The sequence below is a fragment of the Prionailurus bengalensis genome, chromosome B1 (genome assembly GCF_016509475.1).
Source record: "Prionailurus bengalensis isolate Pbe53 chromosome B1, Fcat_Pben_1.1_paternal_pri, whole genome shotgun sequence".
In the NCBI taxonomy this organism is placed as follows: Eukaryota; Metazoa; Chordata; class Mammalia; order Carnivora; family Felidae; genus Prionailurus; species Prionailurus bengalensis.
In genome coordinates, this window is record NC_057344.1 from 73622215 (window position 1) to 73635796 (window position 13582).

The following is a 13582-nucleotide window of genomic DNA, read 5'->3' on the forward strand; positions in this document are numbered from 1 at the left end:
GACCTGAGCCGAATTCGGAGGCTTAACTGAGCCACCCATGTACCCCTGATATTAGTTTTTTAACTGTATTTTTGTAAAGAAAAAAACCAAGAACATGGAATGTATTACACTTTTGATGCAATGTTACACTTACAGTGAAATTCATAAAAGCTGAAAATGTAAATTTTTCTATATGTTTCAGTTGCCTGATGGGATTTAAAGGTACAGTGTTGGTTTTCATTTTGTCATTCCTACCTTGGTGTGAAATGAGCAGTAATTGTAAAACTTCTCTAGATGTCCAGAGAAAGACTTTTACTTAAAATGTGCACGATAAGCCAAGACTTAGAAGGATTCAAGGCCCGTTAGTTATTTCCTCTTTTGGGGGGGTAGTCTCAAATTTAACTTCATCCAAGGAAGAACATATATAACTATGTGTAGCTCTTTGCTGACGTTAGCGTCTACTTTGAAATATTTTCATCGAATGAAATTCTTCGTGTGCTACGATTTCACTTGATATCATGAACATTTTATTTGCAATAAAAATAGGATTGTTCCTTTTCTAAGAGAAGCCATCTGTGATTCTTATTTACAGTTCTTTGCTCATCTTTGTTCTTTTACATGTAAGCTATCTCCATGTTTTCTTTTGTAATCGGGTATATAATTAAAGCATCCTAACCCATAGAGAAAAGGCTGTCAGCAAGACTTACATCTTTTTTTGCACATAACTGTTTCTCTTATTACTGCCGTTCTTAAGAATATACGACTAGCCAGTTGAAATAAAATTTCCTGTGTTTAAAAACTAAATTGTATTGTAAGCACAGAATGGTGATTACGCACCGAAAGTAAAACATACTGCACTACTGGGAAGGCATATTCCTACCGAAAATGTAAGGCATTTTTATATTAGTCATACGTCTCCTAACATGTAGTAAAATAAGTATCAGATTATGATGCAGCTTGAAAGATTCTCAACATGTGCAGCAACTTGAGGCCACGAGGATTAATTAAAATCCTTTACATTGTCACCAAATGACTTCATAATTGGCTTGAAACGAACCACCACTTGGAAGCCTCAAAAAATGGTTTTAAAACTTTGTCACAGTTTATGTTAAACATAATGTTTTTAAAGACAGTAATATATCCAGTTTTGCTTTTCCCATTCTTTCTCCATAATGAATTCTATTTTATGTCTTTTTTCAATGAATTTTCAATTTCGTGAACAGTGTCATATACTTGTTTCCTTAAATATGTATAGCGATCGCTGCATTTTTCTTTGAGTGTTAAGTGTTGAAAAGGCTCCTGGGGAATATATTGTCTGTTCCAGGGCCTTTTCTTTCTTCTCTTCTCTTTAGTGAAACCCTTTTTAGTATCCAGAAAAAAGCAGATCTATTGATTTGGCCTGGTTTAGGGATTGTTTTTACTGTACCTTTGAGCAAGATGGCTTTCAAGCTTGGTCCCTGGGGCCTGCACAGTGGAAGTCAATGAGGAGGCCCAGCAGAGGCCCAGAATAGGTGTTTTTTTTTTTTTTTTTTTTTTTAGCTACTGCAAATTCCACTATCAGATATTGTGTTATAGCAGTGAGGCATGCATATATATATATATATATATATATATACACACATATATATACATATATATGTATATATATATGTGTATATATATATGTATATATATGTGTATATGTACATATATATGTATATATGTGTATATGTGTATATATATATATGTATATATATGTGTATATGTGTGTGTGTGTATATATATATATATATATGTATGTATATATATATGCCTTTTTTTTCCCCATAGTTGCTGTTGGTTTAGAAGGGTCCTGTGGGCAGAGAGGTATTCTTCTAGCCTTTCAGGCTAGAACACTTCAGTGAGCATCTCCGTCTCTTACTTCCTCTGTCTCTTCTATTACCTCCTTTCTTCCCATACTTTTTGGGCACCTATTATGTACAAAGGGACAAACTTTTAATATAGGGAAGAATATGATTGATTCTCGAAAAGGCATGCTATGCGTAAGAAAACAGCCCCTCTGATTTTCAAGTATATGAAATTTTAGAGGCAAAACTTATCTGGAGTTGCAGAAATATATGGAACACAAATATGCAGGAAACCTCCTGTGCTCTCACAGAATTAAGTCCAATTTGGTGGAAAGATAAGATTGGTCTTCGAGTGTGTTAAGTACAAGTCCCTGGATGAAAAAGAAGTACCACAGTCTAGGTGCCAGAAGGGCTGATAACAAAAAGGAGAGATTTGTCTTCTCTATCAGGGATGGTAAATGAGCAGGCTCAGAATTGTAGTCAGGCCACAGCTGTGTTTTGTTCGACCCATGTGATGGCTTATGTTTTTCCCCTAAATTAAATTATGTTCTGACATTTATGAATTGGGAGATTTCACATGAAAACAAATATGAATTTTTGAGCTTCTCTTGACCAGAATTTAAAACTTCCTAAAGCCTGTTTTCTCTTCCCTACTGGCAGCAATGAGTTGAAGCTGAGTGCCTCAGGCACAGCAGACAGTCTCTTGCTTTTTCCACCCATCTGTCTTCTTCATTTGCCCATGCTCTTACTTTTACTGAAGGCATCTGAGTTGATGATCCCTGCTGTGTGCTCCTCTCTGACACCACGTCAGCACCTGTGTTCTTCTCAAACGTTCCCTTTCAGTTTTCTTCTTGTGCCAATAAGCACGAGAAGACTCACATCATCAGACATCAGGGAAATTAAAATTAAAACCACAATGAGATACTACCACACATCCATTAGAATGACCAAAATTAAGAAGACCAGTGGATATAGAGCAACTAGAATTCTCATATGTTGCTAGCAGGAACGTAAAATGGTATAGTATCACTTTGGAAAATAGTTGGACAGTTTTTTATAAAGTTAAACATACACTCACTATATGTGTTTACCCATGAGGAATGAAAACATATGTCCACACAAACACTGTTACATGGATGTTTATAGCAGCTGTATTCATAATAGCCTCAAACTAAAAACAATCCAAATGTCCATATATAGAAAAATGTATCAACACATTGTGGTATGTCCATTCAGTAGAATATACTCTACAGCAAAAATGGAATGAACTCTTAATATTTGATTCTACAAAAATAATGCCAATCAAAAGAAGACAGATACTGTATAAGTTGTATGTGTATGAAATTTTAGAAGCAAAACAAAGTAATAGTAAATCAGTGATTGTCTAGCACCAGAAGTAATAGGAAACTGGCTACAGAAAGTCACAAGGGAATTTTTTGGAGTGATAGAAATACTCTACATCTTGATCATGATGGTCGTTACACAGGTGCATATAGTTGTTCAAACACACATAAGAGTATACTTCAGATATGTGTATATTGTTGTATGTAAATGTTACCTTAATAAAGTTGATTAAATACAAAATAATTATAAAAAACTAAAAAGATGGGCAACTAAAAGAGGAGGACAAATGGACAACCTGGAGAGGAAGTAAAACAGAAACAGCAAAGGGCATGGGATATTACACATGAAGACAGCAAAGTGCTGACTTGGGGCCCAAATGGATTCTTGAGAACCTTCCAGTGAAATCCCAGTTCTAATCACATCGTTGTCTCCCTCAGAGCTTGCTAATTCTTCCTTCATGCTGATAATCAGTCTGTTCCTATCATTTGAAATGTCATACGTCTGCCTTCCCCGCTAAAAAAGTGTTTTCTGTCACATTACCTTGTTTATTCTTCCAGGGAACTTAGCACATCAGAAATCTACTTTGATTATGTATTTGTTTAATGGTTTATTGTCTGTCTCCTTCCGTTAGCTAATCACCATGAGATTGAGATCTTTTCTAACTTACTACTCTGTCTCTAGCACCTGGCATGGGATCTAGCTTATTGAAGACTCTCAATGACTAATCATTGAATGAATGAACAAATGAAAATGTAGTAAGCAAATAATAAGTACCCAGTGTTTGCTCTGGTTTTTCCCTGAAATTTTGTTTTCCTAAAGTTTTTTCTTTTTTTTTTTTCAACCTAATTTTTGCAGGTACTTCTATTGTGACTGTAAAAGCTGTTGCTCCTGACCCAATACAAGACAGCATTAAATATTCAATTTTTAGTGGAAACGAAGATGGGGTTTTTTCCCTGTGCTCCAACTCAGGTAATCCTTCTGTTTCCTGTAATAACTTTATTTCCTGCTCCATTGAATGTTACTAGTAAGAAATACTTCTGCAAAGGAAACTCAAAATTTGAAAGGTAGAAACATGAGAGGAATATATTTGAAAAGGTAAACAAGAAACAAATTTTTTATGGTAGCTGATGAGAAATTGTGATAAATCAAGATCACTTCTTTATTTACATGTACTTGCTAAGAATCCTGTTCTTCACGTTTCCAAATTAGGCAGTATCTAGCCTACCCTTTGAATTTTCAAAGACAAATTGGTTTCTACTTATAACTGTCTCATCTATTTGGGGCAGTGGGAGATATAGTAGGGAGACCATCAATATTGAGTTTGAATTGAAAATAACCACACATGTCTAGCCATAGGGCATTTTCACCATGAGATTCTTCTTAATGCGCCACTGAATGTCAACAATGCAACAAAAAAGGACAGCTGGAAAGGTTTCTGTGTGGTGGTAAAGAAATTACTTCCAAATACAGCATGTATTAAATTTAGCTTTAATAAGACCATTATTGTGTTTTAAATGAATACCAATTGATTATTTGAAACATACTTTTTGACCAACAACTAGATACATATCTACTGCTGCATTGTCAAACCTCAAGAAGAATGTTTTTAATAATTTCTATATTACCATACAACTGCTTTATTTAATCTGTACTACATGCACATGGGAAGAATTGAGAAGGGGGCAATTTCTTAAGCAAATGCCTTCTCGTCCCGGGGAGTGTTAACGACTTTTTAGTCCACACCACCTTTGGTTGGCAGCCTTTCTGAGGTAGCTCTTCATCTCTTCACCCCAACGTCTGGTTCAAGGGTGGTGCAGGAAGCACCTTGTCTGTTGACAGGAGGGTCATTTGCGAACATCACAAAGCCTTAATCTTCTAGTAGTCCGGGTATCTTAAGTTCCGGGAAAGGAGCATAGAATGTTTAGGAATAAGGCCAGTAGCTGAGACTGCACATTTCCCCAGGCTACCCACATCCTTCTGCCACGTCACCCTTAACATGACCCCGGCATGGCCCTATTTTTTCTAGAGGCTCTCGTCAAAATTCAGGTAAAATATGCCTACAGTTAGTCCAAAGAGGTCATCCACAGATAACTCTTTGCTTTTCAATTAAATATTTGTTTATGTTGAAATTTATTTCAAAATTTTACTGTGAAACAGCTACAAGATGATATGCTAAGACATATAAAACTATTTAATGAGCATGTACTTGCCACCTATCTCCAGAGAGGAGACATTAGTAGAACCTCAGGAAGCCCTCTTGTGTCCCTTCCCTCTCACATCTCTCTTCCTTTATCTGAGGTAGTCTGTAGCCAATAATCTGAATTTGGTATTGATCACTGCCTTTTTTTCATTATAATTTTCCCACTGTCTTTGGATCCCTAAACAATGTATTATTTCATTTTACCTCGCTTGAAACATCACAACAGAATCATGCTAACGTACTCTCTTCTATGACTTGATTTCTTTTGCTCAACATTTTTACTGTGACTTATAGTGCATAAACCATTATGCACACATTAATGAGGAGTAGCAAAGAATAAGTAGCAGCCGAGATCATAAAATAGAACACAACCATCATTGGTGCTCCCTCTGAGCCCTTTTCTGATTGCATCCTTTCTCTCTACTGCTCCAGGCTGACTAATGTCCCAACTTCAGGGATAATCACTCCCTCGTGACTTACAGGAAATGCACTTCTATACAATAAAGCTGTTTAAGGTTGCTTATTTTTGAATTTTATATAAATGGATTCATAGTCTATGTATTTTATTGAAATTTGATTCCTTTTATTCAAAATTAGAATCCTTCTTGTTAATGTGTGCAGATGGGTTTCTTTCATTTTCATTTCTTCGTGGCTTTCAGTTGTCAGTCTATGTCACAACTTATTTATCCATTCCACTGCTGATGGACAGGGAGGTTTTCCTGTGTGGGGATACAATAACAAGCGCTCTTAGGAGAAACCTTGTACGTGTCTTCTGGCACATATGTAAAGAGTTCTCTAGGCCCTAGAGTATAGGCTGGGCATATACATCAGAGGATGCATATGTTCGGCATTACAGATAGTGCCAAATTGTTCTCCAAACTGCTTTGTCCCACTTCACGTGCCACCAGCACTGAATGGGGGCAATCGCGGTTGTTTGCGTCCTACTTTCTTATGCCAATCTGGCAGGTGCCAAGTGGTATCTCACTGGGGTTGTAATTTGCATTTCTGTATTACTAATGAATCTGAGCATTTTCTATAGTTTATTGGCCATTCCTATTTTCTCCCATAGGAAAAATGCAGACTGATACACTTTGCTATTTTTCTACTGGGTTGTTTATGTTTCTCTTTCTGAAGCCTACGGATTTTTAACATATTTTATTAGCATTCGTCCTTTGCTTTTTTTAAATGTTTGTTTACTTTGAGAGAGAGTGAGCAGGGAAGGGGCAGGGAGAAAGGGAGACGGAGAATCCCAAGCAGGCTCTGTGCTGTCAGCACAGGAACTGTGAAATCATGACCTGAGCCAAAATCAAGAGTCAGACACTTAACCAACTGAGCCACCCAGGCACCCCCTTTGTCTGTTTTTTTTTTCTTTTGAAAATTTTTATTTTGTGACTTGTCTTTCACTCTCTTACTGGCACATTTTTTAGTTAGAATTAATCAGCCTTTTACTTTATGATTTTCCCGTTTTGTAGGTGAAGAGACTCTTCCCTAGCCTGAGATCATGAATATGTTGTTACATTGTCTTTTAAGCTTTTTATAGTTTTCCTGTTTCATGTTTACATGTGTAGTGCATCTAGAATTGAGTTTCATGTTTTGCATGAGTTAGGGATAACTTTCCTTTTTCTTTTTCTTCTTTTTTAACATTTATTTATTTTTGAGAGAGGGAGAGACAGAGCATGAACGGGTGAGGGTCAGAGAGAGAGACACAGAATCTGAAACAGGCTCCAGGCTCTGAGCTGTCAGCACAGAGCCCGACGCGGGGCTCGAACTCAAGACTGCAAGATCATGACCTGAGCCAAAGTTGGACGCTCAACCGACTGAGCCACCCAGGTGCCCCTCTTCTTCTTTTTTTAAATTTTTTTTTAACGTTTATTTATTTTTGGGACAGAGAGAGACAGAGCATGAACGGGGGAGGGGCAGAGAGAGAGGGAGACACAGAATCAGAAGCAGGCTCCAGGCTCCGAGCCATCAGCCCAGAGCCCGACGCGGGGCTCGAACTCACGGACCACGAGATCGTGACCTGAGCTGAAGTCAGACGCCCAACCGACTGAGCCACCCAGGTGCCCCTCTTCTTCTTTTTTAAAAAGAGGATTACCAGTTATCCCAATGGCGAAACCCTCAGAGTCATGTTATTTTCCCATGACCCTTTAGAGGCTCCTTGACTCCTTTGCATTCATCTCCTTTTCTATCCACACAGCACTACCACACTCCCTTAATCATGTAGGCTTTCTAATCAGTTTTCATACCAAGGAAGCAGCCCCATCCTCCTGTTCTTCAGGAGTATATTAGATATTATTGGCCCTTTGCTCTAATATAAATCATTTTACCCACTTGCCAAGTTTTCACACACACACACACACACATACACACACACACACACACACACAGCCTATTGGGATTTTTTTTTCTGAGAAAAGATTTATTCATAAGTCTTTGGGTGATGGAACATCTATCCACACCTTTCATGCATTTAGCCCATGTAATCATGGCATGCATATTTAATTTCAGGTGGAACCTCACCCTAATTAACAAAGAAAATGCCCAAAACAGTTGCATAGCCCCAATCTAGAATTAAGTAATTAAGTTATCAGGCCAAAGTATCCTCCTCACAAAGCCCTGTATAGCTATGTAGGATAGTTAATAATCATCTACCAAAACTTCTCTTTTTTAAAACTGTGGTAAACTCTTTTTTAACTCTATTTTTCTCTCTTTTAGCAAAATTTTAAGTGTGCAATACAGTATTGCTAACTATTGGGGCAGTGTTGTCTCTCAGATTTCTAGAACTTAGGCACCTTGCATAACTAAAACTTTGTACCCCCTGAACAGCAACTCCCCACTGCCCCTCCCCCATGGCAGCTGGCTGCCACAATTCTACTCCTTGCCCCTAAGAATTTGACTATTTTAGATACCTCATATAAGTGGAATCATGCAATATTTGTCTTTCTGTGACTTAACCTAATTCCGCAAGGTTCGTCCATGTTGTCACATATGGTGGGATTTTCTTCTTTGTTAAGACTGAATAATGTGCCATTGTATGTATAGACTACATTTTCTTTATTCATTCATCCATCAACAGACATTTAGGTTGCTAGAATTTTTTTATTGGAATTGTATCAATTCTAAATATCAGTTTGGGGAAAACTAATATCTTTATGGTATTGTCTTCTAATTCAGGGATGATATATAAAATCACATCCATTTATTCCTTAATATATTTTAATACAGGTTTACATTTTTTATACCAGGCATGAATGGTTCTTGTTAGATTTAGTCTAAATACTTTATACTTTTTCTTGCTAAAGTAAATGGAAAAAATGATTTTTATGACAGTGCTGTTAGGTATACTTCAAATTGGCTTTTACATTTTAATTTAGTACCTAGCAAACCTGTAAACTCTTATTGGTTCTAATATTTTTCTGAACATTCAAAATATACAATCATTACCTGAAAATGACCATTTCCCCCTGTGTTTGTTGGAGTTATATAGCTATCTTCTAACATTAACCAATATCCTGCTCCTGAATAATACAAGAGACTTAGAATTCTTTATCTCCAAATATCCCTGTTTCAATTTATAAATTTTTGTGGGTTATAATTTTAGTTCTTTCAAATTAGACATAATGAATATTTTTAAACAGATTTACCTGCTTCTTTGCTAACTGTTCTTTCTTACATCTCAGACTTTCTTCTGCTTTCATCTTCTTCCTGCCTAAAGTACATCCTGTAGTGAGAGTCTGTCATAGTAAACTTCTTCAGATTTTGGTTGTCTAAAAATGTCTTTGTTTAATTCTTGTTTTCCAAAGATATTTTTGCTGGTCTAAGTTCACAGTTATTTTCTCTCATCACATTTAAGATATTATCCTATTGTCTTTTGGTTTCTAATTGTTGCCTTAAGAAGTCAGCTGTTGATCTAAATATAACTTATTTGTATCTTTTTGGGGGGAACTCTGGTTGGACAAGTATTGAGCCAGACACTCTCTCCTACATTTATCTTTCATATTTTTATCTCCTTGCCCCTTTGTCTTCAATCTAGGGAACTGTATTTTTTATTTCCAGAAGTCCCTTTGGTTCTTTGTCAACAATTCCCGGTCTTGTAAAAACAATAATATCTTTTTGGGGTTCCCTGGGTGGCTCAGTCAGTTGGGCATCCGACTTCAGCTAAGGTCATCTCACGGTTTGTGGGTTCAAGCCCCACATCGGGCTCTGTGTTGACAGCTCAGAGCCTAGAGCCTGCTTCAGATTCTGTGTCTCCTTCTTTGCCCCTCCCCGACTTGTGCTCTGTCTCTGTCTCTCAAAAATAAATAAATGTGAAAAAAAAAATTTTTAAGTAATCTCTTTTTTAAAAATCGAAGTATAGTTAACACACGGTGTTACCTCAGTTTCAAGTACAACATAGTGATTTGACAAGCCTATAGGTTTTATACTTCACTCACCGCAAGTGTAACTGCCCTCTGTCACCATACACTGCTATTACAATATTATTGACTATATTCCCTGTAATAAACCTGTAAGAAAGTAGTCTCGTATTCCTTGCTCATGTTTCAAAGCTTTTAAAAATGTATTTAAACATATGTGAAAGACACATTCTGTGTCCAATAATTCCAGCATCTTAAATCTTTGATGATTTATTCATATTTCTGTGGATTTGCTACCTTTCACTCATGGTACTTTATTTCTCTGTGATTTTTGTACTCATTAACTATGAGCTGCTCATTATCCTTGAAACTTTTTCTGGGAGGGTTCTTTGCAGACCAGATTGAATTCATGCCCTTGAGAGGGGATTTGTTTTCCTTCTGCAAATTGCCCGGGTACATCATCAAGCAAAGAGTAGCCTAAATTTAATTATTGAAGGTTTTTACAAATATATAGCTGTGAAAGTGTGGCTACCATAAATTGTGCTTAAGTTAATGAATTCACAGCAGAAACTTTTTCTCCCTCCCAACCAACACCAAGGTCACAAAAAACAGGTTTCTGTGCATCAGTTCTTCACTTGTTTTTGTCTTTTAAATATTGATCATTCCCCTGAGGCATAGGTAGCCTTTGAGTTTACAGCTTTATTCCAGGTTTCCCACTAGACTCTTCACCTTTTGGGTTCGGGCCTCTTCCCTTGCTTTCCTACCCTGTGGGACTATCAGAGATGAATCTCAAGGAAGAAGGTTGGAGACTTTTCGAATCAAAATGGGATTTTAGTGCTTGCTTAACTCCATGGATTACTGTTTTCAGTTATTTTTTTTGTCCTCTGAGGATTCCTTTCTGCTATACCAACTCAACAATTCATTTCAATACACACACACACACACACACACACACACACACACACACTTCATCAAGCATTTTAGTTGTTTTTATTATGAGGTCTTCCAAACTGCTGTCAAGAAACTTTTTTAAAAACCTTTTATTATATTAAATTCATCTTTCATGCCACCTTCATCGCATAATCTTCAAACTTGTATGTAAAGGTACCTAATATAGCTTTTATAATAAATATGTATTTTTAAATAAGTGGGTTTTTAAAAAAATTTTTTTAATGTTTATTTATTTTTGAGAGAGAAAGAGACAGAATGCTCTGGGTTAGGGGCAGAGAGAGAGGAAGACACAGAATCCGAAGCAGACTCCAGGCTCCAAGCTGTCAGCACAGAGCCCAATGCGGGGCTCGAACCCATGAGCTGTGAGATCATGACCTGAGCCAAAGTCGGACACTCAACCGACTGAGCCACCCAGGCGCCCCTATGATATATATGTATTTTAAGCCATTATACCAGTTAAAATAGAAAACTGGTGTGTATGAAAAATCAGTAAAGTTCTCTAAGGTTATGATTACTCTTCTTAAAGGTAAAAATGTGAGAAATCCATTTTATTAGTTACTGATTTAATAAGTTACGATAACATGGATCTCTGATGAGAACTGTTTTCTGTCTGTTTGTGCCAGTGTTTTCCCTCTTTTGTAGTCACAAACCAAAGGTTTACTTTTATATTCAAACTCCTTGTCACTTTAGCTTAAAAACATCTACTCACTGTCCAAACTAGAAAGAATTTTGAAGTTTTACTAACGTCATGGATGTAAATAACAAATGGTAGTATTCAACCATGATTTGGTAGATTAACATAAAACAAAATGATCAAATTTGCAATGTTTTGAGGATGCAGTTTTAGCAGGAGATAGTTTAAAAGCTTTTGGACAACATAAATATTTATCACATTCTGCTTCGGGTATATACATATGCACATGCACAGTTTGTAATGGATTGAAGTCACCTGATTATGCTCTTGAGCATTTAGCATTTGGAGAATCTAAATCTCGTTTTGATGTGTATTTTATAACTTGGGCAAAAGCTCCATGTGTACACATATCGGAAAGAAAATGTTACTGCAGTTTCATTCTCACGTTGTTATATCACTGGCACAGTAACACGTAAGAATGAACACGAAGTTGGTATCCACAAGGCTTTTACTGTAAGGAAAACGTGGCCTACTGCCCGTAATGAGAGCTCAGTGGTGCTCGCATCTCACTGGTGACAGTAAATCCTCAATATCTCTGAGAAGAATATACACATATCATCCAAGGCAAAGGCGGGTCTAGTAGGTGTGCCAGCCCTGAGTCATCTGACAGACGGGTTATTGTCTTTCTTACTTACACAACGTTCACAGCATATGCCAATTATTATGCCAAAAATAAAAACCGAGCAAGGAAAGCATTAGAACTGCAGATCCATTCCAAGTGCAAAATTCCAATTATCAAAGCCTAGACACAAGCGTTTTATTAAAAAATCCACTTTGATCTGCGCTATAATTGGCACACTTTCTACTAAGTGACACTGGCAATATAGTGTTGCATTTCTATTTTATTTTTCTTTTGCTAACAGTAACAGAACATGATAGCAAGCTAAGTGCTCTGCTTGGTGGAGACAGAGTGCTGGAAGAGTGCTTTGGGCCTACCTCAGTCTAGGGTTCCTTGGCCATTTGGGGCTGTGAGCTCAGCCCTTGTTCCACAGTTTCTGAAGACCAGCTTCTTTCATCATCAGCTCATCAAAATGCATCTTTATGATTTTTCCAGCTGCCAACAGTCATATCTACCCTAAATTTTCCGTCAGGGGTGTTGGTAACATCAGATGGTGGTTTGTAAATGTAGCTTGGTTTTCTGAATTGATATCTGGTGACAATAAATAAAAGTGAGTTTGTGAAATTTCAACTTTTGTAGTGTAGTGAGTTACTCTTATAGAATATACTTAATTTTTCTTAATAACAGAATAGAAGCTATAAAACTCCCCCCCCCCCCCAAAACAACAACAACAAAAAACCTCTCAATACCAAAGTTAGGATACGAGAGCAAGGTATGATTCCCATTAACATGCAGGTAAGTACCTAAGAGCCTGACGTTTTCTTGGGCTAGCCTGGTTGTCTAGGGAAGCTGGTTCCAACAGAACAGGAAGAACTGTGGCTTCCAGGCCATACTTCCAGAAACAGTACAGGTTCTTTCACCTGAAGATCAAACTTCAATTAGTCCATGGCTATTAAATGTTTTCTTTCTAAATTTAGAGCTTTTATAGATACTTGTCTATACCTGATGATGGTGGGGATGAGAAACATGGGTAGGACACTGCAATCTATATCATGTTCCTGCAAAGGAACATTCTAAATATGCATTCTATTCTTTCTCCCAGCAATCCTATAAAGTCATTATTAATATCCTCATTTTCTAGAAAAGGAAACCCAGCTCCATGGAACCTGAATAACTTACTGGTGGTAGAGCCAGGTAATTTACCTAAACTAAATAGCCAGGGCTAGGATTTATGCTTGGTTTCAGGTGTCTCAAACTCCAAATCTGTGCTCATTCAATGAATCTCCATTTGGTGGAATTTCTGACAGTAAGAACTAAGTAAATTATGATACTAAGATAACAATAGTAATAAATTCAGTAAGAAATTTGACAGTAAAAAGGGAAAAAAAACAGAGCAGAAAGTAGAGAAGGAAATTATATTGGGGGGGGAGACGTTTTCTTAAATTGGGGGAGAAACTTGTACAAGGTATAAGCCTCAAGAGTCAGTTTCCCTAACCTGGTTAGGGTTAATGTGTATTATTGAGTGCCTTCGGTAGGCCAGACCCTGAGCTAAGTAGGTACTGGGGATATGACGGTCGGTGCAAGAGATAGGCAGCCATCCGTACCTTTGTGAGCTTCTAAACCAAGAGGAGTAACCAGACTGGAATAGGTGAGTACAGTAAATGCAGAAACTTT

The 13582-nt window shown here is 37.1% G+C and overlaps 1 protein-coding gene across 1 annotated transcript in view; it reads left to right on the forward strand.

Annotated features, from left to right (window-relative positions):
* LOC122468918 (protocadherin-23-like) overlaps positions 1 to 13582 on the forward strand; it is a 125734-nt gene that overhangs the window by 88032 nt on the left and 24120 nt on the right. The window contains 1 exon segment of the mRNA XM_043555857.1: positions 4005 to 4118. Within this exon segment, the coding sequence (XP_043411792.1) occupies positions 4005 to 4118 (114 nt within the window).